Here is a 25,537-nt window from a genome sequence, read left to right on the forward strand (position 1 = left end):
TTCCTTCCCCTAAGTCTTTCCGTATTCTTCTGCTCACTCCCTCTCAAACTGATGGCTTCTTTTTAAAAGATTATTATTGCTGCATATACACAGACACACACACACAGACACACACACACACACACACACACACACACACACACACACACACACACAAATATAACCACTGAGTCTGTTTAATGTGGCTTGTGTGTATATGATTTCGGGCTGACCACTTTGTTTTGGATAACCAATAAAGGGACTTTCCTCACTCCTGGGAGAGGCTAATTCTTCCTTTCTCACTGTCATTAGTTGCTTATAGCCCCTGGACTTGGGCGGGAACCGTACACGATTTCCTTCTCCTGCGTTAACACGTCTATTGATGTTGTTACTGTTCTATTGATGTTGTTACTGTCCAGGTCTTGTTTAGGCAGCCATATTGTGTCATGGGTGTAGCTTCCCTGTTGTTTCTAGGAGACACAATCCTGCAGCATGCTCCCTGTTCCATGGGCTCTTACAATCTTTCCATCCTCTCTTCTGAGATGCTCGTGGAGCCTTAGGTGCAGGTGTTGTGCTGTAGATGTAACCCCTGGGGTCATCTCCTTCCACTCAAGATTGGTTTTGTGCTTACATTATTCTCACTTACTATTTTTAGAATAATTTCTAGGAAGAGACTTGTCCTCTTAAAAATGAAGTCTCTCGCAGTCTGTGCACCGCACAGTGTCTCTTCTGTATGCTCTTCTCACGTGACTTAGGAGCGGCATCAGCAAAGTACTATGAAGCCTGGAGGCTTTGGGTGCCCAGAAGTCTCTGGGGAGCCGCAGCGTTTCTGGGTGGTTTGACTTCACGGCTAAGACTTTCAGTGTCCGCCTTTTCTTGGCCTCTACACAGCCAGTGTTCTTAAAGGATTGTAGCCATTGTTTGTGTTTTCTCAGTAATGTGTAACTCCTACTGGGAAAATGATGAACACTCATTCATGGGCAAGACTGAAAGAGTGAATATTGTACTTGGTTTTAGGAAAAGTGACATCTTTATCATTTTAAATCATTACTTATTAGCTTACAGAGAATTAGGTTTCATTATTGCATTCTTCAAACAAAATTGGTTTTTGTTTTCGTTTTCCCCTTCCCCTCCCCCAGTTTATAGTCTCCAGTCCTGGGAAGTCTCCTTTCTGCTTTCAGGATGTATTTGAATTTTGCAGGACCCCACCTTCTCATACCCCTTGTTCCCCTCTCAGGGTCTGCTATTTAGTTTCATAGTTTATACCCATTCTCATACCCCCCTTCTTTATATGCATATAAACATTAAAAGTTAGTATACATAAAACAGAGAGAATGTGCGATTTTTGTCTTTCTAAAGCCTAATCAATCTGTTTAATACTTTTCAGATCTATCCATTTCTAAAATTTCATGAACACCTAGGCTGGTCCCCCTTCCTTGCTATTGTGAATGGTACAGTAATGAACATGCCTCGTGAGTCCCTCCTTGTCTTAGTTAGGGTTTCTATTGCTGTGGAGAGACACCATGACCATGGCAACTCATGTAAGGAAACTATTTAATTGAGGGGACTTGCTTAGAGTTTCAGATGATCAGTCCCTTATCATCAAGGTGGGAATCATGGTGGTGTTCAGGCAGACATGGTGTTGGAGTAGTAGGTGAGAGTCCTACCTCTTGCAGGCAACAGAAAATCCACTGAGACACTGGGCAGTATCCTGAGCATAGGAAACCTTAAAGCCCATCTATACAGTGACACAATTCCTCCAACAAGGCCATACCTATTCCAAGAAAGCCATACTTCCTAGTAGTGCCACTCCCTATCTGATTCTGGGGGTGCAATTACATTCAAACTACCATACTCCTTATCCATGCTGAAATATTGACGGGCTGACCATGTGTAGGTCCTGTGCAGGTGTAACCACAGCTGTTGTGAGTTCACCCCTCATGTTTAGCAGACAGTATTTTATAGCTCACTTCCCCATCTTCTGGATCTTATAATTCTTCCCATTCCCTCTTTTTTGATGGTCCCTGAGCCTCAGTGGTGGTTGATAAATGTCTCATTTAAGGGCTTATAAGATGTCTCAGTGGATAAAGGTACTTCCTGCCAAGACTGAAGATCTTAATTTGATCTCTGGGACCCAAATGGTGAAAGGAGAGGCCCAGCTCCTTCAAGTTGTCTTCTGACCTCCACATCTATGTTGTGACATGTGTGTGTCCACATAATACAAATAAATGTCACCAAAAAAATAAACATTCCATTCAGAGCTGAGCACTCAACAGTCATTTCTTCTCAGCACTTTGGTGAGTTGATGAGTCTTTGCACTGACTCTGGAACCTTCATTTTAAATGAGTCTTTAGAACATAGCCTGCTTTCCAAGCCCTGTCCCTACCAAGGGATCTTCTTCTTCCAGGAATGAAGACGTTGGATTAGAATTGTCCACTTGTCAAATGGTGTCCCCACTGAAAGCTCCACATTCACTGCCACACATGCCCGCTTTCCTCACCCACCTCTGTCCCATCAGTGCCAACAAGCCCTGGTTCTGGCTTAACCATTCACTAGTTGTATAGCCTTGGCCCACCCATGCCCTGGCATTACAAATCCAGTATACTATACTCCTTTATAAATTAGAGGTCATAATGTCTCAACTACCTCAGAGGTCTAAAGACCAGCATAGAAGTGAAGCATTATGAAAATAAATTATTAGTGTTGAGGCTCAGAGAAATTCACATCTGAGGAGAGTGAGCTAAAAGGAGAGTTTTTGTGTTGTTTCCTGGTACAGCATATACCTCTTTGCCATCACAGAATCTACACCAAGGTGGCAGTGACTCTGTTGGAAATATCACCACTACTGCCGCATCCCCCTAATTTCTTCAACTTGACTATCCTCCACAGGTGTGGATAACAATCTACATGGCAGTACTCCCCACCCCCAACTGGCCACCATAGTGGCCCAGTGACCACAGTGCTTATGCTGTCTTGTCAGAGGGTTGACAAAATCAGCTCCCTGCTGCTTTCTCATTGTTCAGAATCCAATTCAACATCTCTGGCCACAGCATGACAATCATCTGGGCTCCACACTGTAGATCTTTACCGCAGAGGCCTTAGAAAGCCAGAGTCAAAAGTATGCTCCTTTATCCTAGGAAGGTTAAGCCTGCAGTTCCTTAAGGAATGAGCTATTGTGAGGGCCAGACCCACATTCATATGGGACAATTGCTCCATCCCCAACTTCAAGATGTCGAAGGGGCTGTGTTCAGAAGCAACCTGCTGCTTTATGGGTCAATAATCATTTTGAGAAACTGAGTCTGAATGGAATGGCCCAGCAGGGAGGGATGCTGGAAGATTGATGGGGGCCAGATTGTACTGGACTTTGTTTCAAAAGGACAGTTAGAAACCTGACACTGGATTGGGAGCCTAACCTCTAGGTAGAAGGCAAGAGGATTCTTCTGTCTGACCTTGTAGATATACATCTTGCAGCATGCTACCATTCAGCATTTCCCAGTTTCATTTCTATGGCACAGAGCAATGTAGCCATTTAGGGGGACTCTGGATGTGGAATCATCCAAAATTCAGAAAGCTACATTCTGGTCCCGCATCTGCTACTATGGGGCTTCAGTCTGCTGATGGGAAGAGTGAGTGTGAAGGGGACAGTTGGGTGGAATGAGGCCTAGCCTATGGTTCCTCTCGAATGTTTACAGGAGCAGTTTCCATTCCTGACATGTATGTATCTTAATCCCCAATGTCTCATAGGCCCACTGTGTTGCAGTTTCTGAAGATGTTTTGAAGATAAAATTAATTACTTGAAAAAAGTCCCCAGACCACTAATCTAATTTAGCCATTGCCAGGAAGGCTTTTGCCACTGGCGACAGATTTTAGGAAGGAAAATGACTTGCCAGCATGGTACCCAGCTTCTAGATTTCCTTCTGTCTGATTTCCTTCCCATCACCAACTGAAAGCTTATTGTTTGGTGAGGGAATCGCCGATCATTGTGAGAGATCAGAGGGAGAAAGCGTTGGCAAACTTGGTAAGTAGATAGAGGCAGAGCCTAAGCTGGGTCCTGGCATATGGGAGAGATTTAATTAGACAGAGGTAAGGGAGTCAGGCATTCCAGGTAAAACCGGCTGGTGTGGCAAGTCTGTGGGTCAAGAGAGCTGAGCTAGTCTGATGAGAGCAGGAAGCTGTGGGAGATGAGGCATGGGCCTTGTACAGCGAGGCAGACGAGAGACGGTCACACTCGGAGCTCTAGGCGGTTGCTACTCAGAGTGTGCCTCACAGCATGTGAGACATGAAGAAACACAAGATGTTGCTTGGGTATGGTGCCTCATGCCTATCATCCCAGCACTTGGGAGGCTGAGGCAGGAGGACTGCCACAAATTCAAGGCCAGCTTGTGATACATTGAGTTCTCGGCGAGCCTAGCCTATAGAGTGAGACTCTGTCTCAAAATAAACAAAACAAAACAAAACAAAAGGTAAAATAAACACAGAATATGCCCACTCCAGGCATCCTGAATCTGAATATAAATTTTAACAAGATCACAAAGTGTATGTACTATATGTCTTTCTATGAACTGTAAGTCTGAAGGTCCAGGACAATGGGTCTCTGCGATACTGATAAATCAGACCCCCAAATCAGACTTCATTAGGGATGAGCTCAGACACTTTAAGGAACTCTAAGCTATAGCAAGGGTTGAGGAACTATGGTTTCAAAACCATAAAGCGAGAATAATAATGTTAGTTTGCAGGACGGAAGACAAAGAGGAGTCATTGAAACTGTATAGCAGGATGCAGAGTGCACTCACGAAACAAGAGTGAACGATGAAAAACCAAATTCCCAGGAGACGACACCTCCATCATAGTCTCAGAGATGATACCTCCATCATAGTCTCAGAAACTACACCTCTATCACAGTCTCAGAGACAACACCTCCATCCATCATAGTCTCAGAGAGGACACCTCCATCATAGTCTCAGAGACAACACCTCCATCATAGTCTCAGAGACGACACCTCCATCATAGTCTCAGAGATGACACCTCCATCATAGTCTCAGAGATGACACCTCCATCATAGTCTCAGAGATGACACCTCCATCATAGTCTCAGAGTTGACACCTCCATCATAGTCTCAGAGATGACACCTCCATCATAGTCTCTTGATGGTTGACAAAATGGCTGACTATGAGTTGATGCTGGGAGCTGGTTTATAGAGGACAATGGGAAACTCATTTAGTATCAGACATTTCCACTTAGATCTGATGGTGAATGATGCCTGGCAGGTATTATGTGATGTCACAGTGGAGGACAGGTCCTGAAGAATGAATTTGTGACTTGTTATTACAGAGCAGGGAGTGGGAGGCTTTGAAATGTGACGAGGTTAGTTCACAGAACAAAAGGCTTTGTTGTGCATTCAGTAGAATTGGAAGGAGCTTTAGGATAGCCTGGGCCCAACTTCTGTGCATGAAGCCACCACGCTGACCTCAGTGATAGAGCAAACATTGTCTTTTCTTCTTGGCTTCAACAGCCCTCGGCCTAGAGTCAGGGAAGGACGTGCCTGGGCCACCTTCAAGATAGTCCTGTCGAGTTTGTTACCAGAAGGGCCTGGCCTGTAAGAAGTTCCCCTGCCAACTCTGTGACTCATCCCCACACTTCCCCCGTGATATTCTCAGAGTACAATTATGTGTAGCAGACTCTTTTCCATGGCTGACAATGTGGCCCATCTGTGAAATCATTAAGATCCTGTGCTCTAAAAGCATGGAGGAGGTAAACAGTGGGAGTCAATTGGGAACCTACTCCAATGATGGGAGTCTGGGATTCACACTCTGCCCCAGGGTGCTGAAGCCCTGGTACCCTTCTTTCTGAGGGAGCATGAGAGTTGAGCATTAATACGTGTCATCGAGGGCAGCAGGGCACAACCAAATCCAAAAATGCACAATGAGATGATGAAGTAGGCTTTGAGTTGGGAAATGCAGGTAGAAACATACAGAATTTACCTCTGGTACAGGTGAAGCCGTAATAAACAGGCTTCCATTAGGGTTTTGGGCAGACTCTTTCCCAACCCTGAAAATGTCAGCAATTTTATGACCCATACTGTAAGCATTATGGGAGTCTGAACTGGATCTGGGGGCCTTATCTGGAAGGATGGTTTAAGACTGAAGAGCAAAGGGAGGACACACTGTCACCTGATAGCATCATTGCATCACAGAGATGCTAACGTTCCTCCTGCTGGCTCAGTCTCTCCAGAACCACAGAGAAAGGCTCACTTGTCAAGTGCAATGCCTTCAAACCAGAACGTATCAGTCAGTCACGTGGAGAATGCTGACGTGCAGAATGTGGTGGCCCACCTCTAAAACTTCCCATCCCTCAGGTCTGTGGCCAGTTGGATATTTTGCATTTCTTCTATGTCCTCAGGCATTGATGTTGCTGTGGCATCAGTAGCTACACTTTGAAAACCATGCCTCGTGAGCTTTATGGTATAGAAAATGCTTTCTCATTCCGATCCCTCTGTGTCGTCATACACCTGTGACCCTATGAGGTAGGCGTTTGTGCATGAGGAACCATCTTCAGAAGACTGACGGCTGAAGTTCTCACAGCAGTGAGGAGTAGGGCTGGACTTCTGAGTCACTCATACTGTTCTCCTTAGTTCTAGGCTGTGCCCATCGTCGCAGAGTTCTAGAATGTCAAAGAGAGTGTCCAAACAGAGAAACTTGGTCTTCTAATTCTGGATCTTTTGTGCAATAGTCACCTTGTTATCATCAGGCTGTATGTAGTGAGTGACAGTAGTTGCAATATTCTGAAGATTTATGAAAAAATTTGAGAAAGACATAGAGGGGCTGGAAGAAGTTTCCAAGAGGAAAGCTCTGTGGATGAAAAGGAACCCAGTGAGGCAGAAGGAACCAGGAAACAAGCCAGTTAGAGCCTGCTGCAAAGGAGGGAAGCGGGGGGCAAGCTGTGGGTTTGAGTTAAGAATCCCAACAGCTCCTCTGCCTTGCTCAGGCCTTTAGCTTCATGGGACAAAACGGCCATTCTGATTTCAGCTACTTAGTTACTGTATCGCATTGTCAGAAGTCTGGTATGCTTGTGTAGAAGGCAATCTGCAAAGCCCTCTTACCCACCCTGGCATTCTTAGCTATTTGCTGTGGAAGTAGCCCCAGCCTCCAAAAAAACCATGGTGCTTTTGATAGGGTTCCCGCTAGCTCCATGTGTTCCTTGTATTTATCAAAATGGAACACTAACAAATATTTATCTAGTTTCACAGACAAGTTGACAATGAAGACTACCACATGTGTCTCCCTGTCATGGCGGTTCTTTTGCTTAATACTTGATTGACTGAGATGTCTTCAGTGTACTATAAACACATATTAAAAATAGCAACCTGAAAAATGGATGGAACTGAATAGGAAGCTCTGCATTTCAGGATGCGATACAGCGCCAACCTGGCCATCAGAGCATGAAATAGACAATCTTTACTGAATTATCTAAATTTTTATAATTCTTCAAAGCAAGTGTTTTTGGATCTTACAATGTGTGTTTTAAAGCATATATAAAATGTCCTCAAACTGGAACTTAAGTTCCTGTATATTTTAATAATGTAGGGAACACAAAATCCAGCTATTTTATCAAAATTTTAAGCTCACAGTCCAATTAAAATTTTCAGCATCCATTTTTTTCTACCCCAGTCATGAAGCTAAGAGAGGTCACTACATTTTCAGAATGCATTTTTTGTCAACACACACACACACACACACACACACACACACACACACACACACACACACACGAATGTTCCAAAAATGGAACAGTTCTCTGTTTTGTTAAAGGGAAAAAGGAGTTTAGATTACTTAAGGTTTATGCTTCTTTCTTTCTTTTTTACCCCTTAACATTCCCCTTGTGTGTATGTGTGTGTGTGTGTGTGTGTGTGTGTGTGTGTGTGAGAGAGAGAGAGAGAGAGAGAGAGAGAGAGAGAGAGAGAACAACAGGAGAAATTAGCTCTGTCCTTTTGCCATGTGCATTCTGGAGACTGCACTGAGGTTGTCAGTGTTGCTGGCAAGTACATTTACCTCCTGAGACATCTCTTCTGCCAGATGACAGCTGTAGGCATCACCTCAGAAACACCATCAACCTCTTTTGACACAGGATCTTTCCCTCGGCTTGGAACTCCCCAATAGACTAGGCTAGCTGGCCAGTTAACCTCAGCGACCTGTCTGTCTCTGCCTCCTCCCTGCTGAGATTACAAGCAAGTGCCACCATACCCAGCTTTTTTTTTTTTTTTTGGTTTTTCAAGACAGGGTTTCTCTGTGTAGCTTTGCACCTTTCCTGGAACTCACTCTGTAGCCCAGGCTGGCCTCGAACTCAGAGAGATCCGCCTGGCTCTGCCTCCCGAGTGCTGGGATTAAAGGCGTGCGCCACCACCGCCCGGCCATACCCAGCTTTTATACGTGGGATCTGAGGGTCAAATTCAAGGCCTTGTGCTTTATAAGGGAAATGCTTTACCAACTAAGCCATCCCCCAGCCTCCAAGTTCCATATTTTATAGATTTTCTGTGACTATGTATTGCCCTTTGAAGGTATTTGTTCTTTCCTCTCTATTTTAGATTGCCTGTGGTAGGCGAGCAATTTACCACTGAGCTACAGCCCCCAGCTTATTAAATTTCCAAGACTGGCCTTGAACTCTCGATTTACTGGTCTCAGATTCCTGAGTAGCCAGGATTACTGGTGTGTATCACGTGTCTGGCTTGTGCTACTGCTCATTTCTAAGGGTTTTGTTGATAAGGGAAAAAAAAAATGAAGGAAATGAAAACTCTTTACTTTTTTGAGATGGGACCTCATGCTGCCAGATGGACCTTAAACTTGTAAGCCTCCTGCCTCAGCCTCTGGAGTGCCCGGGATTAAATGCATGTGCCACTGTGTCCAGCTGTGGAGTCACAATATTCCAGTGATTTCCTATTTAATTCCTCCTTTCAAACATTTTAAAAGTTAAAGAAAAAAACCTTACGCTGGTATCAAGGATTCGTGATCCAGAATCAATAAAACAAAGTTGTGCGAAAGCCAGGCCTACATACACAGCAGTCCTGGGTCGGAGGGGTACTGGTGACATTTCAACTTCGGGGTTGTGTTGTGAATTGAATATTTAAACAACTGCTCCGAAGGAGCAAAAAGGAAATGATAACGTTTGGACCGTAAAGTTTCTGACGTGTGTTTACTCTCTGGACCTCTGTAACAACTTCCTGTCCTTATAAACTTGCTCTTGTGGTTGATGGGACACAGGTTGGTGGCAATTTCCCTTCACAGGGTGTGATGGTCCCAGTCTGATTTCTAATACCTGGCTCGTGCTGTTAACCCTGAGGTGACTGTGCTTCAGCAGAGTTGACCAGCCGGCTAGGTTCATATGCAGTCTGTCTGCCGGGCTGCACAGTGTAGGTGGGCAGACACTCAACTATCATCTCTAACCTGCTGTCTGCTTCGGAGTTATCAACATTCACTGCTGAATCTTACAACAGTGCTGGGTCTTAGAATAGAGGAGGATACAAGGACTATTAAAAGGCCATGGTGTTCCACTGGTTTTGGACCACATTAAAGGACAGAATGCTGTTAATCTCAAGGGAGAACCATTACAGTACAGTGGATTATATCTTAACTGGAGAGTGATGGTCTAAAGCGTGTGTGTGTGTGTGTGTGTGTGTGTGTGTGTGTGTGTGTGTGTGTGTGTGTGTGTAAAGATAAGATGTGCTCAGAGGCTGCACACTTTTTGCAATTAATCAGTACTACTATCCTTGGTGGACTTTCCCTTCTTTCTTCCTTCCTTGGTGGACTTTCCCTCCTTCCTTCCTTCCTTCCTTCCTTCCTTCCTTCCTTCCTTCCTTCCTTTCTCCCTCCCTCCCTCCCTCCCTCCCTCCCTCCCTCCCTCTCTCTCTCTCTCTCTCTCTCTCTCTCTCTCTCTCTCTCTCTCTTTTTCTTTTTTTGTTTTTTGGAGGAAAGCAGGCTCCTTGTAGTCTAGGCTGGTTGGGAATGTATCATGATCCTGCTTTCTCAGCCTCCTCAGTGCTGAGATTACCGGCATGTAACCTCATTGTACCTGGCCTCACCCCAGTTTTGTTTTTTTTTTTTTTTTTTTTGGTTTTTCGAGACAGGGTTTCTCTGTGTAGCTTTGCGCCTTTCCTGGAACTCACTTGGTAGTCCAGGCTGGCCTCGAACTCACAGAGATCCGCCTGGCTCTGCCTCCCGAGTGCTGGGATTAAAGGCGTGCGCCACCACCGCCCGGCCCTTACCCCAGTTTTTTAAGATGAGGAATCCGAGGCCCTAAGAAGTGAGCGACTTGACCAAACAATAAAGCTAAGTGGGGCCAGTTTTGGAGCCTCAATCTACCTGAGTATGCGATATTAGAATATTAAGAACCCTTAGAGATCACGTGTTACAACCGATTCGATTTATTTCACAGACAGGAACCTTAAGAATCATGGCTAATGGGATATGGCCTGTGTATATTAGATGCTGCCAGAATTTCCCAACTAGGGAAGTAGGGATTTGGTGCATTAGAGAGTGATGATTTAAAAACTAGGTTAAGGGAGCTGGGAATGAAACAGTTAAAGGAACTGGGATTACTCTTGTCTGATATGAGCAGTCACTTGATGGAGGATAAAGACCGGCTGGACTCTCCTTGCAATGGAGCCAAAGCATGAAAAAAGGACTGCAAATGTTGTTGGGTGGGGTCTTAGTAAGTTATAACTGAGAAATCCTGTTGCTGGAGCCAGGAAGGGCTGAAGGGAGTATGGGGCAGCTAGCTATACTCCAGGATAGGGACAGGGACCTTCCTTTCCTGGGAGCTGCCTTTTGCAGGGTTTTTTGTTTTTGTTTTTGTTTGCTTTTTGTTTTCTGCCCAATCTTAGGAGAATGTTGCCCTTGCCAATAACCTCAGTTAATAAGTAACATCTTTTTAATTGACCCACCAGACCGTTTTGCATTCTGCAAATCTTTCTACCCCCCTGCTCTGTCTTACTGTAGACAGAGATATTTTCATGACACACAACTCTGATATTTCTCTGCTCAAAAGTGACCAGAGCAACATGATCACATGCTTCCAAAGTGGAGGCTATAGACTCCCAGAGGCAGCAAATAAATATACAGAAAGCTTAATTAAATTTGAATTTGAAATAAACAATAAATGATTGGTTTTTAATTTAAGCTTGTCCCAGGCACTAGGCACCCTGTATCAGTTACCTGATAACTCTACCTGGGGTGGGGGTGGGGTCCTTCTAAGAGACCTTAGAACTCAAATCTATTTTCATAGTAACACTAAGACTTACTTGATTTTTCTACTCTGTTGCCATTTGCACTGACAATACAGAATCAGCACCAGTGAAAGTGGTATTGTTGTCGTCATCACACAAATCAAGGTAGTGACACCAAAGTGAACTGGTGAACATTGCATTATTCTCTCCATGCATGCACACCCAACACACACACACACACACACACACACACACACACACACACACACACACCAAAGCCGGTTTTACTTAGGAATCTCCTTGGGGATGGGGAGGTAGCTCAGTTGACAAAGTGTTTGCAGCATAGCCACAGTGTGCTCTGAGTGTGATCAGCCACAAGTGTGCTGAGTGTGATCAGCCACGAGTGTGCTCTGAGTGTGATCAGGCACAAGTGTGCTCTGAGTGTGATTGTCAGCATGCATGTCAAAAGCTGAGCTGGTGAGCCTATCACCAGGAGGCCAAGGTAGGCAGATCCTCAGAGCTGGCTGGCCAGCCAGCCTAATCTAATTGGAGAGCTCCAGGGCCTGTCTCAAAAACTGTCTTCTTAGGACCAAATCTAAGGTTGATTTCTGACCCCTACATACATGTATATGTATATATGCTCGTGCCCAAACATGCACACAGAAATACATGTACACAAACATTCTTGATGAAGCAGTAAAAATTACTAATATGATTAAATCTCCACCCTGTGTGTCGGTCTTGTCAACATTCTGGGTGACAAATGGGGACGAAGGCAAGGCACATTTCTGCTGCACAGTGACAGGGGCACTTGTGGGATGGGTTCCTTTTCCATGGAATATCATTTTTACTGACAAACTTTGGCTCTTCAGACCCAAGAGTTTGCCGGATATTTTCTTGAAAATGAAGTGAGCTAGTTACTTCAAAGGAAAAACTTGACAGTGTTGGTGCCAATTATAAAGCTTGAGCTTTCAAGTGAAAATTATAAATTTGAAAAACCTCTCTCTACCATCAAGAGCTTGACAGCTTTCCAATATTAAAGATTTTCTGATGAGATTGGTAGTGATAAAAACGACTGTTTTTTTTATATTGTATGATAAAATGTGTTGACATTTGGAAAATGTGTATCTCAGTGAACCAGTATTTTTCCTAATGACCAATGCATGGCATTACCAAACCACTGGTAGGTAAGAGAGCCATTCAAACTGCCATATAGACATACGTTTTAATGTAGCAGAGTAAAATAGGGTTTCAAATACCGTATTTCAAGTAACCTTTGAAAGTAAGAGTTGGTGTCACAGCAAGCGATAGTACCCCTGTGTTATCCGAAAGGTCTACTCAAAGGGTCCACCCTTTCCCTATCGCGTCTACGGAAGGCCTCACCCTGGCCCTGGCTTTGCATCTTACCACCCTAAGCTCTGCGAGGTCCCAGCTAGCTGCCTGCTTACTGATTTCTGCACATGTTCACAACTTTGCTTACGTCACTGGGACACAGGGCCCCAAACTACTTCATTTCCTCTTCTGGTGGTTAGTAGGTCAGGGCTATTCTCTCTGCACCAGGGTCTGTGGGTGGAGAGACTCATTCAGATCCAGCTTCCCAGTGTGTTTACGGATATATTCCGCATATAGCCTTCAGGATCTATTTGCTTGTCTCCCTTAATTAGGTTTCCTGGTGTGCGAAGGACCCGATTTTCTATTTCATATTTTTACCATCGGAGGGCCGAGGTTGCTGCAATAAACTTTATGGGATTTTAGTAAATATTAGCTGACAATTTCTAGAGACATCTATGAGCTTTTATGATGCCATGAAAATTAATCAGAATATTTAGTACCTGCTGTGAGCACAACACTCAGCAGTTGGAGGAGGGGGCTCAGAGAGGATCCTTTCTTAGGGACCTGAATTGTATTTGGAGTCTCAGGATTTACAGTCCCAAAGGAATCGCCATACCACCAAAGAAATAACTGGTGCTCTAGGCTTTTAGGGAAGGGGTGGGAGGTGGGGGGCTCACCACTGGGTAGGTGGTTGGAACAGTCACTAGAGGCTTCTGGTAGGAAATAGAGACCCCACTGAGGCTTGTTAAATAGGGAGGGTTTAGTTAGAGGTCAGCAAGGCAGGGATTTCAGGTCAGTGAATAAATCTGAGCCAAGGCAGAGTCAGAATTGAGCACAGCATGTTCACGGCCTAATGAGGAGACTGCTGACCACAGTGAAGGTGAACCGTGCGAAAGGCTAGGCTGAAAGCTGGTCACAGGAGTTTAGGCTGGATGTAGTGGGAGAGGAGGGGCATTTTATGGGTAGAGAAGTCACATGAGGTTTCTGCACACAAGATGGAGAATTTGTGAGAGGTAGGACAGAGTCGACGGGGTGTCTAGTTTGTGAAGGGATGAGGTTGTTGAGGTCATGCTGGGATCAGGACAGAGCTTTGAGATGGAGTGCATATAGATGGCCACATTTACAATGCCAGCTTTATGCCCTGAAGTGGGAATGTCTTATATCTCAAAGGCATGGTGAAAACTACCCTGAATCAGAGGGCTAGTGATACAGCTGAGTGCTTGCACATGTGGTTGGTTTAGAACTAACATCTATTTTTTTTGCATTAAAAATTGATAAAATTAACTCTGACAATTTCATGTGAATAGTGCACTCTGTTTTTCTTAGTCCTGACTTCCACTGTCTTCCTCCTCTTCCTGTGGCCTAGTCTCCTCCCCATAGGCCCCTTCAGTCACACTCAGGCCTTTTTGGTCTTTGTTGGCACTTTCTGATTTTAACCAGAACCCTCTGTGAGGCTGAGTTTGGAACTATCCAGGGGAGCTTGGTGGGCTGACTGTTTCATACACTACTGGAGGCAATGATCGCCCCTCCACAAGGATCCCAGAGTAGCTGTCTTTCGATCCCGCCTTTCCTCAGGTCTTATTGCCTCAGTTGTGTGGTTTGGGACAAGTCGCTCAACTCCCAGGTGTCACTTTTGTCATGTGCAAAGTCTGAGAATTTAGTCTTTTCCTTACAGGCTTATTATGGGAATGAAATGAGCCAGTACAAGCAAAGTACCAGTGATAGAACAAGAAATACAGAAAACCTTCAGAAATATTAGCTACTACTTATTTTCCCAGTAATTTACCTTATCATGGGAATATAAGTATATTTAAATTACTCAAATGGGCCAAAGCATGCAGAACTGTGTAGAATGGGAAAACAAAAACAAAACAAAACAACAACAACCCAGAACCCAACTTCTGCCTCAAAAAAAAAAAAGAAAAAAATAACAACAAAACAAAACAAAAACAAACAGAAAATCCAAAAAACCCAAATCCTCAAAACTTGATGATGACATCAAAAAGATTGAAATCCCAAAGCTTCAATTCCAGGGACTCAGTGGGTAAAAGCATTTCATGCCAAACTTGAGCGCCCGTGTTCAATCCCGCCCTCTCCACCCCGCGTGGTGGAAGGAGATAGCTGACTCCAGGCAGTTGTCCTGTGACTTCTACACACACATAAATAAATGGAATAACACACAAAAAAGAATCACTTCAATTCCATAAACTCATCCGTATCTTGCGTGTAGAATCCAAACCCTAAACTTCAATCCTGCTGGCTCTCAGGTAAAACTCCCAAACGGGTTCCCCCTGCAGAGGCGCCCTGGATAGTGTTAGCCAACCAGCACACAGCCCTTCTTCCACGGGGTCTGAGACTCCTCCCTCCCCGAGTCCACATCAACCCTGTGCACCTGCTTGTTTTCAAAGGGCTCCCACCCTGAACACAAGTCTCTCTCGAGCTTTCTTTCCCCCTTCCCACAGCTCACTCTTCCTGCCCTATAAAATTAGGGCAGTTTTTAATAGACTTAAACAAATTCTTAGGTTTACAGGGAATTTACACAGTAAATAGAATTTTCATTGTTGTCTCGGTTTCCAACAGTTTCTCTTATTACATCGTGTATTGATGTGGTACATTTGCTACCGCCACTGACCCAGTACCAACGGGTTATTACTAACTAAAGTCTGCACTTTATATTATGGTCCAGGTTTGTGGTGCACAGGACTATGGGTTCTAACAATTGCATAATGCTCTATGGCCATCATTTTGGTGACACACAGAATAGCTCCATTGCCCTGTGCCCCCGCCCCTTCCTTGTCCTCAGTTAAGAAGCAGTTAATGGAGAACTGGGCAAACTTCTCAGAGTCGTCAATTACAAGGACTCCCTAGGATCCTTGCAGCGCCTCCTCACACTTGTTACAGCTGGGCTTCTGCTCTCCTCACTAGGTGGCTGTCCTTGAGGAAGGGGCTGTGCCACAGATTCACCGTGGTAACACCCAGCTTAGACAGTGCACACGTACCCTGTGAATGCTGCTGAACTGGGCTGTGGGCCGGTATGAGCATGACATGGGATATAAGTCTGCAAAGGCTAAACTTTCAACCTGGAATTTTGATAGTGACACGAGCTTCCTTACAAACCTGTCCTTTCAAAGGATAAGTTCGTTGAGGGGAACCATCTTGCATTCTTTTAGATTTCAGCTAAGCATCGGTCACAGGTGAGGTGGCTCAGGCCAGCTTCTCTTACAAGCAGGCCATGGGCTATTTCCCAACCTTGCCGCTCTCCAAAAAGCAAAGTAAAAAAAGCAGACAAGCATGGTTGTTTTCATCTTTCCTGACTAGTGCCCCTCTCAGGAAGAACCCTGGAGCTTCATTCTTCCCAGGTGGATCCCCCGCAACAATCAAAGATGCTCAGTGTGTCGTCTTTGAGCAAGGAGCACCTTCCCATAAACATTTATTTTCTTAATTCACGCTGAGCCTTTTGCTTTAAAGACACTGTTCTCAAACGTTCTAAAACTCAGTAGGAACAAGCAGATCCGAACAAAGGCAAATAAATCGAATCCTGCAAAGTAACAAAGCTGACGCCTTTTCCCAACAGCCAGCACAAAGCTAAATGAAAAATATCACTCATCCACTAGATACAGTATTTCCCCCCTCTAGACAGGAGCTGGGCCCTGTAGACCTCCCCCACTCCAGACAGGAGGCCGAGAAGGTACAAAACAAAGTCTTCATTCCTAAACGAGTCATCTATTTGAGCGGCACTGTATACCTCTCGGCACTAGTGGCTTGAAAGACCTTGGCTGTCACGTCTCTGTACCTGCCTCCAAACACACGTGGAGGTGGTGGTGAGAGGGAGGGAGCCCACCGCCGCCACGTATGCAAAGGGCGAGGGAGGGTGCGGAGGAGGGGGAGCCAGGGCTGAGGGCAGTTCCCCGAGGACAGTTAGTGCTCCTAAAGAGCAGGACTCCCCCATTCCTCTGCACCCCCCAAACTGGAGGAAGCGGGGATAGGGGACGCCTGTCTGGTCCAGGCAGAGCCAGCGAACCGTGAGCTTTGATGCCGCAGCGGCGATCGCCTGCGGACACCTGGGTTCCCGGGGGGGGGGCAGGGGGGCGGGGCCTCCCCCAGGTGTGCCGCGAGCCTGGACCACCTGAAGTCGCCCAGGGGACCCCAGGAGCCCCAGCAGCCTCCGCTCAGGGACGCCCCGCCGAGGAGCGGCGCATCCGCGCCCCCAGCAGCAGGCACCGGGCCCCACGGGCCTGGCTCGGGGAAGGGGCGCGGCGCCGAGGGGGTTAACCCGGCGGCTGGCGGCTGCAGCGCGCTTAACCCTGGGTCAGCCGCGCCAGGCCGGGGGTGGCGGCAGCCCGAGTCGCTTGCCGTGGAGCCCCGGGGGCGCGTGGGCCGCAGGCCGGCAGCTGGGGCGCGGCGCGGCCGGTGGGAGGCCCGGGCGCGCGGGGGAGGGCGGGGGACGGCGGCGGGCGCGCAGCGTCGCCAGGGCGAAGCCGGCGTGCAGCGCGGCGCGGCGGGCGCGGAGCGGGCGGGCGGGCGGGCGCGGAGCGGGCGGGCGAGCGCCTCCGTCCCCGGATGTGAGCTCCGGCTGCCCGCGGTCCCGAGCCAGCGGCGGCGCGGGCGGCGGCGGGGCACCGGGCACCGCGGCGGGCGGACGGGAGGCATGGGGGGCGCGCCGAGCGGCCCGGGCGGCCGGGCGGGCACCACCGCGGCGTCCCTCCGCTAGAGGAGGGGACCAAGCCAATTCTCCTTTGCAGCAAAAAAAAAAAAAAAAAAAAAAAAAAGATTACATGTATATATTATTAAGATAATATATACATCTGATTTTATTTTTTACAAAAAGTTTATTTTGCTCCATTTTTGAAAAAAGAAGGAGCGTGGGTGGCAGGCGGTTTTTATAAATTATCCTTATTTTTGGTTATTTGTCTCTGTCCTTCCCCACCCCCTGCTGAAGCGAAAATAAGGGCAGGGACCGCGGCTCCTACCTATCCGTAACCCCCTTACCCGTTCCTCCCCCTCCCTAACGCTGAGCATAGTGCCCTGCACACAGTAGGCGCTCAATAAATGTTCGTGGATGATGATGATGATGATGATGAAGAAAATGCAGCATCAACGGCAGCAGCAAGAGGACCACGCGAACGGTGAGCAGCCAGAGCCCGGGTACCCGCTGCTAAACCTCATCCTATCATGATCCTCCTCTTCTCAACGCCCCCCCCCCCCCCCCCGCCATCTCCCATGCGCTGGGTGGGTTGAGGGGGTTGGAGATGATGCTTCTGGCTTGGTGTCATCTACATAGAACGGGGAGATGCGCGGCAGCTACTCCGTTCTCCCCCTTCAGGCCCTGAATGTCAGAGTTAATTCTGCATTTGTTGGGGTGGGGGCGGCCTCTGGGTGTGTGGAGTAATGTGCAGCCTAGGGGCGCGAGTCAGGGGATTCAGGTTCACTGTCCTCGGGCTCAACTTTCCTCTTTCATTCCCCCCCCCCTCCCCCCCCCCCCCCCCCCCCCGAGCGATGGGTGTTAGTCTTCAGCCTGAGCCCCCTTTCCAGCCTCTTCTCTCCTTCCCCTCCTCCCCCGGCCCTGGTTGACCAAGAAGAAGGTCCCTAGTAGCATCAGGAAAATTCTAGGGTTGCTCCACTTTTACCCCCTGGGTCGTATGGTAAAGTAAACGTACCACCTTTCTTGAGAGAAGCCCAGGTTTTGGGATATGGGGGAACAGGGTCGGGTGGAGTGTGTATTCCCGCTCCCAGCGCCTCCTGTGCACACGTCCGTAACCTAGCAATGCCCAGAGAGTCGCTGCCGCTGTGGGGCTCTGCAACTCAGCCTGGCCGCCACAGCACCACGTGCAGTTTCCACACCAGCGGGGCTGGGTCTAGGGAGGTTGGGGTGGCTTTTGACCAGCCTCCCTCTTTGGAGGTCGTTGGCATCTTCCAATCCTGGTATGCTTGACGCCTTTCCCGGTGAGCGCTTCTCAAAGGCAAAGCTTGGCAAGACTAGTCGCTGAGCTCAGATTGTGTGCTGCCTGCCTGCTTTGCTTCTGTCTCAGGCTTGCCGGGCAGGAGACCTGTGATTGCTTTGACTCTTTACTTAGAGATAATTGGTTTTGCAAACGCCCATCCCTCCAACCTCTCCGCCACCACTCTTACTTGGACTTCTGCTTTAGCAGAGGCGATGGGGGCCCAGTGTGGGCACCTGTGAGACCTTCCGAGGAATGGCCTGACGCACAGGGAGGGGAGCTTCACACATGGAGGCCCCCTTGGGTTTTCGCCTTGTGTGTACCTGGATGCTACTCTGCAACAGCTCCAAGCAAGGAGATAATTCTCGCATAGGCCTTGAGGCTCCCTGGCATAATGCATCCTGTCTCTTAGGTGTAGGGATGCAGGCTGACTGGATGCTGGCTTGGCTGCTGCTGCTGCTGCTGCAATTTAAAATGCAAAAAAGCCCTAAAGATGTTTTTCTGTTTTCGGAAGCTTGTGGAGGAAATGAGTCCCAAGCATCATGAATTTTCATTTGCAGGAAGTGTTAGTGCATAATCTAGATATTTGTTATGGGGCTTTTGGTATTGCCTGGTGCCAGTGAAGACTTTTTTTTTCCATGTAGAAAAAAAAAAACATTTGTGGCTGTGGAAAGATGTTGGAGGAACACCTTAAAAATGGTTAAGGCTATTGAATTATTGGCTGCGTGTGTGTTAGTAATTAATTTCAGAGAAAGGCAGTTGTGCATATCTGTTAGACCATGAGAGATACATGTGTTTTCAAAGTCAGAGAAGACAGGGGACAAATTGAGACTAGCCTCAGCTTGTCAGAGAGATGCACCGAAAGATTCTCTTTGAAGACATAGGTATGAGAGAGCACTAATGTGACTGGGTGTGGTGCAGCGACGATCCTGCATGATTGACATTCAGAGCAGAGCTCTGGGCACTTTTCTTGTTGTATTGCCTGACCAAACCCCACTGCTTGTGAAAAATAGGACACGAGGTTCAAATGGAAACACAAGAATGATTCCTTTTATTATTGACGGGCAACACCTTTGCTTTCTAAAGATAATATGGATTGAGGTCTTTTATTTTCATTTTTAAAAATCTCTTTTCATCTTCTCCTCAGAGGCAAACTATGCAAGAGGCACCAGACTCCCTATTTCTGGTGAAGGACCAACTTCTCAGCCGAACAGCTCCAAGCAAACGGTCCTGTCTTGGCAAGCTGCAATCGATGCTGCTAGACAGGCCAAGGCCGCCCAGACCATGAGCACTTCCGCACCTCCACCTGTAGGATCAATCTCCCAAAGAAAACGTCAGCAATACGCCAAGAGCAAAAAACAGGGTAACTCGTCCAACAGCCGGCCTGCCCGTGCCCTCTTCTGTTTATCGCTCAATAACCCCATCCGAAGAGCCTGCATTAGTATAGTGGAATGGAAGTATCCTTTTTTTTTCCTGTGGGAAGTCTTCTCACTTACCATCTGTGCTTCAAAAGGATTTGCTGTCTGCACTGACACTTAGCACAGCTTCTTTAGCATTCTGGAATGTGAGCAATAGAAGCTGTAGGCAAGGGGTCTCACGGGCTACAGCTTCCTATCTTAGCTTGTGGAGGGTGGCTCCATGGGTATATTTAGCCTTGACATCTGTGTGTGTGTGTGTGTGTGTGTGTGTGTGTGTGTGTGTGTGTGTGTGTGTGTGGTGCTGGGGGAAGGGAGTGAAGACTGCAACTTCAAAGTGGTAGGGAGTTAAAATATGAAAGTGACCTTTGGTTTTAGGATACCAGATAGTTGTTTTAAAACTGTTATGTTTTGTGGGGGCAGTTATATTCATTTAGCTTGTATGAGGAATGCTGATTCAAAAAAAAAAAAAAAAAAAGATTGGGACTATTTTCAGTCTGTACTGGAAGTGACCTTTAGTGGAATCTTCTGGTTCCGACGACTAGAATTTGCCTTTGCAGCTACGGTGAATGCTATGGTTGCTTCTGGCTCCGCTATTTGGTGATTCTAATTGGTGCAGGTAGCTATAAACATGAACATTTGCTTCCTAGGGAGGGATTACTTTTGATATTATTACTACTTATTATCATTGGCTGATCAATGCCATGACTTCCTGGAATTTCCTTTTGATAAACTCAAAGGAAAAAAAAAAAAAGCCGTACAGCCATGAGTGCTCAGCAGCTATGCAGGGGAGCCTGGTGAGCGTTGCTTCCTTCCAGCACTGGGAGTGACAGTCAGCTCTCAGGGAGGAACCGGTGCATGCTGCACGTGTGTGTGTGTGTGTGTGTGTGTGTGTGTGTGTGTGTGTGTGTGTGTGTGTGTGTGTATCCAACTATATCTTTAGACTGGACTGAAGTCACATTTCTGGGGGTCTCTGTATTTTGAAAACTGAACTTTCATTACCATGCCCCAGATCTTAGAAAACAACATTGCTTCTACCTGCTTATTCCCTTCTCCAGATCTGGGGGCCAGGCCCCCCCACCTTAGAAAGGTTGGCTGAAGCCTTCTCTTGAGCACATGCTTTCTAATTAATCATAATGCTTTTTTGGGCTGGGTAAAATAAAGCATTCCCTTTTCCCAGAAGGGTGTTTGGGGCCGATAGGCCCTCTGAGTATTTCCTGGCAGCAGGCAGAGGTGTGTGCGTGGAGCTTTCCTCTGTAGGCTCAGGGGAGGGAGAGGCCATGTTGTAAGATTGCTGAAGACCTCTAAAAATCTAGGTCCCACTGAGGCAGCTGTCTGCATGATCTCTGTCTTAGCTAGTTTATTTTGTCTGCTCATGGACAGGAGTTAAAATGAAGCAACTGTCTAGAAAGGTTTTGGAGAGAGCAGCTGAATGCCAGGGCAGAATATGAAGGTTTTCACGTGCTTTTTCTTTTAGCACAGATGTCTCTCCTCTAGAATGAGTTATGGCGTCTCTCACATACTTGGGGCTGTGGGTGTGCATTTTCTCTTTAAATTCTCTAGTCTGAGGACAGAACACTCAGATAGGCCAAGAGGGGGCTGCAAAGTTAGGGATGTGCTTAGGTGGTCTCCCTGGAATTGAGAGGAGGCATGAACTCGCCCGAAACACATCCTCCTTCTGAGGTTGTTATGAGGCGTCTGAAGACCTCTGAGCAGAGTCATTCCTTGCCCGTGGAGGGAGGTCTGTTTCCCATTGTGCACAGGACTTTGTACACAGCAGTTTACATGTCAGAATGAATTCCTGGGTCTCTCCACTAGCTCTTTCTTGAGTTGCTGATGCAAGTGTGTGTACAGGGCTTAGGAGACACGATTGCCAGTTCAGGATGTCTGTGTACAACGGGACAATTTCTATAACAGGTGGATAGTAACTGACCCCTTCCATTTTAGGGAACAGCTTATAGACGGCTTTCTGCAGCAGCTCAGTCAGGCCCAGTGAGCCCTGGGAAAAGACAGTTTGTTGTTCTAGGCTGGCAAGAGGGTGGAGGGTGGAGGGGGGCGAGATGTTCCCCTTATCAGAAGCTGTCCGCTCAGCCCCACCTGTTTCTTGTAGTGGGAAGATGTCCTCTACTGTTGACTGAAACTCCAACACTGCCAAGAAAGAGCCACCCCAGAGGCTTACATTTACCTTCCCGAGCAGTGTTGGCAGTTCTCAGATTTGTGGGTTTATCATTTTAGGTATGTATCGAGAAATAGGAGAGGAAGCAAGGCGATGTGGGGGAGGGGAAGTACTAAGCGTGTCTTTATAGGGAATGACTTCAGGGCTGTTGACTTAAAGTGTCAGAGGGGACCTGCAAAGAGAGAAAAAAAAATGAAAAGAGAATTCTGAAGTCTTCCTAAAGTCAGATCCCTGGGTAAAAGATTTTATAACGGAGTTGAGAAATCAATATGATTAAAGCTAACTGGCTTAAAAATAAACCCATCAAAGTTAGTAAGAGGATAATGCTATTCCTGTCCTTACTCCAGTGAGTTATCCGAGCTCTTCAAAGGGGTGAGGCTTATAGACCCCGAAGCTATCTGTCTCCAGACAGGCAAGGGGCATTTGTTTCTTGCGTCACTTTGGGGGTTCCCAGAAGGCCATCGTCAGGAGACTGTTCCTATCCCTGAATCTTTAGCACCTGGAGGGATTTAGTAAGACTGCTGCCTTGCCTCTTGAGGGGAAACGGTTATTATACATGAGCACTGTTGAAACTGAAGCCCAGGAATTTGCATGTTAGGTCCGTGCTCAACAAACCTGCTGTTTGAAAAGGGCCAGGAAACAGCTATTGGCCAGATGTCAAGATTTGGGTTGCCAGTGTTGACAATGTCTCCTACTAACAGAATGTTTAAGCAAGTGTCTGTTAAAGGCTCATCTCAGAGTGACTCTTCCAGACAGCCCTCCGAGATTTTAAATCGTTAGAGCCTACTTTGAAAGTGTCTGGTGCTGATTTCTGGTGGCTTTTAAATTTAATTTGTTTATAAATTGAACACAGAAACAGCACATTATGAAGTGAGCAGAGCCTAGCTCTAATCTGAAACAGTTACAGTTATTGATTACTCTGGTAGAGAAGGCAGAGGAGAGAGCTGGCAGCCTGATTATCACAGCATCTGAGGGGCTGGGACGTGTCACCCAGGCTCACAGAGAGGATGGAGATAGTCCCAGTGGCTTTGCCTGGACCAGTCCCCATCAGGAGTTTAGACTGATGCAGCCAGGAACAGCCTCTGAGAAATTGGCGCTAACCCAGTGGCAAGGATCTGTGGGAGAGGTCAATGTCATAATGCTTACCTTTGTGTGTCTGTGACAGGTGATTTAGTAAGATCCTTGCCACTTTCCAAAGCACAGAAAGCAGAGACCCGCTTTACCCAGTGACCCAACTAATGGCTCTTTACTTCCAGGTTTTAATACACAATGTGCACCAAAAGAACCAGTGTGACATGATCCTTGCAGTAGACGAAAAGGCTGAGGGGAAGTCACAGGATAGGACAACCTACTGTGAGGGACAGAGAAAGTCATTTCTGCTGAAAACTCAGTAGTCACAGAACGACGTGTCTGTGGGTAAAGGGATGGGTGGTGGGTGATGGGTGGGTGGTTTTCATTTTAAAAGCAATTCAAGTGTGAATGATTGGGAATGTGATAAGAGGGATGTCCGATGTTTGCATAATGCCTATATTCCTTAACAAAAACTTTCAGACCATTTGACATATTTATATTATTGGCTATTTTTGCCAATTGTGTGGCCTTAGCTATTTACATCCCATTCCCTGAAGATGATTCTAATTCAACAAATCATAACTTGGTAAGTGACTTAGAATTCCTTCTTGCGATGGTATACAGTTACCCCCTGCCTCGTACCTAAGCTGGCAGCCAGCTTTGTGCATGGTATAGTTTACAGTTATGTACGCTGTGTTTTCCAAAGCTTTGTAACAGTGGGGCTGTGTTGTTGTTACTGGTTTTTAGGTTTGACCTGAATTCTTAGGTTTATGCTGAATGAAAGTGTTCAAAGTCATGAGTCTTATATAAATAGAGATGGAACTTTTATGGAAGAAATTCGTAGAAGGGTTTTAAAATAACTTTTCTCTCTGCACAGGCTTTTGGTACATAATATTAGCTTTTAAGAATTCTAGTGTTGTTTTTGAGTAGTGGATACTGTGGTTAATTTTCCTGGTAGATAAGAATTATCATGGATTTTGCATGTAAACTATTAATTTTTATAGATGTAGAATACAATAAACCTAATTATATAGAATACAATTTGGGAACTGAATCAGTATGAAAGTGGAGTTTATACCCCATGGCCTACAAAAATACTCCAAGTAGATTTTAGAACGAATCGTGGTTAAATGCTCCAGGATGTTTCCATATACTTTATTGCCCTCTTAAAAATTTATTGTGTACATGAGTTGAGAAAAAAAATCTCTGGGAAGTTGTGCAGTTAAAAAGCAGATTTCACTTTGTTTAACTCAGCTAGTCACTGAAAGTAATTGGTTATGCATTCTTTGAGCTTTTTTTTTTTTGGCAGAAGACTTTGATATCATGGAACTAGTATTTCACGGAACTTCCTTTTGGGAAAAGTTGATAGAGTTTTTAAAAAGAAAGGCACTGAAGTACATTGGGTTGAAATTTGGATCTTGTTCTACTCAGCTGCCCACTGGGCGCATGCAGGGACACATCCCAGACCTTTCTACATTACCATTCACCCACCTGGCAGTTAAGGAGACTGGCTAAGATCACTAGGATTATTTAAAAACCTGCGACATTCTGTTGTCTTTCTTCTCTAATGCAGAAGCCATTTCAGTTTTTTTTTTCCCAAGGGCTAATTCTTCACAATCAGAAGCCATGTGGAATGGTAGACGAAGGAGGGAATTCTGGGTAGCAGGAAGCTCAGCTCCTCTTTTAGTTGGTTCCATTTGCTTTGGATTGTGGTGGGGAAGCATTTTAACCGGGCAAAGAATGCTGTATGCACTAGGCTTTTCCTGGTCAGGCAGAGCTTGGCTGGCAGCCTGAGGGGAAGCTATGTTTTTATGAATTTGGCTTTCCTGGTTTATGTTCAGGATTTCTTATGACATTTTAAATGCGGTGTATATTTCAGGTGTAACATGGTGTCTGTTTGTATTTTGGGTTTTGGCAGTTTGCTTTCTAAAGAATTAAAAATTTTGGCTGTTTCTCCTGAAAACTATGGCCTAATAAGAATGAACACACACACACACACACACACACACACACACACACACACACACACACACACACACACACACACACACCTAACTCCCTCCCTCCCTCTTCTGTAAGAGATTACCTGTGAGACTTTGGACGTTTTAAATGGCCTTTGGTTCAGTTGTAGACTTCAGATTATCATTTTGAAAAGGGAAAGTGGAAGTGGCGGAAAGCCTCCATCCATGGGGATGGGTCATCGTAGTCTAGGCCACAGATGGTGTCAGCCTTGTTACCAAATTTAACGACGTGAATGGTGACCCAGTTTGTTGCCTTCTGTAGCTCAAGAGAAATGATTAAACAAACTTAGAAAATAAATACCTTTCAGAATGGCAGATTAATTTAGATCAGTGGAATAATTAATGTAGCTGAATGCGTAAGCCAATTAATATTCAGATTTGCTTCCTCC

At 46.1% G+C, this 25,537-nt stretch overlaps 1 protein-coding gene and 1 long non-coding RNA gene across 13 annotated transcripts in view; one reads left to right on the forward strand and one right to left on the reverse strand.

The window, feature by feature from the left end:
* Nucleotides 1-1,521: 1,521 nt before the first annotated feature.
* LOC128107631 (uncharacterized) lies at nt 1,522-19,508 on the reverse strand. Its single transcript, XR_008217161.1, has 2 exons — nt 18,184-19,508; nt 1,522-6,827 (listed from the first exon to the last, which is right to left on the reverse strand). It is a non-coding gene; the product is annotated as an uncharacterized LOC128107631 (long non-coding RNA).
* The window catches only part of Cacna1d (calcium voltage-gated channel subunit alpha1 D), a 301,997-nt gene continuing 293,758 nt past the window's right edge, over nt 17,299-25,537 (forward strand). For 11 of the 12 annotated variants that reach the window (XM_052733756.1, XM_052733760.1, XM_052733764.1 and 8 more), the window contains exons 1-3: nt 17,299-17,652; nt 19,613-19,922; nt 23,608-23,713. In XM_052733756.1, coding sequence (XP_052589716.1) covers nt 17,586-17,652; nt 19,613-19,922; nt 23,608-23,713 — 483 coding nt within the window. In that variant the 5' untranslated portion in view covers nt 17,299-17,585. The remainder of the gene's footprint in view (nt 17,653-19,612; nt 19,923-23,607; nt 23,714-25,537) is intronic. The other variant, XM_052733761.1, reaches the window with a different exon arrangement.

The sequence above is a fragment of the Peromyscus californicus genome, unplaced genomic scaffold (assembly GCF_007827085.1).
Source record: "Peromyscus californicus insignis strain IS unplaced genomic scaffold, ASM782708v3 Scaffold_12__1_contigs__length_115047231, whole genome shotgun sequence".
Classification (NCBI taxonomy): Eukaryota; Metazoa; Chordata; class Mammalia; order Rodentia; family Cricetidae; genus Peromyscus; species Peromyscus californicus.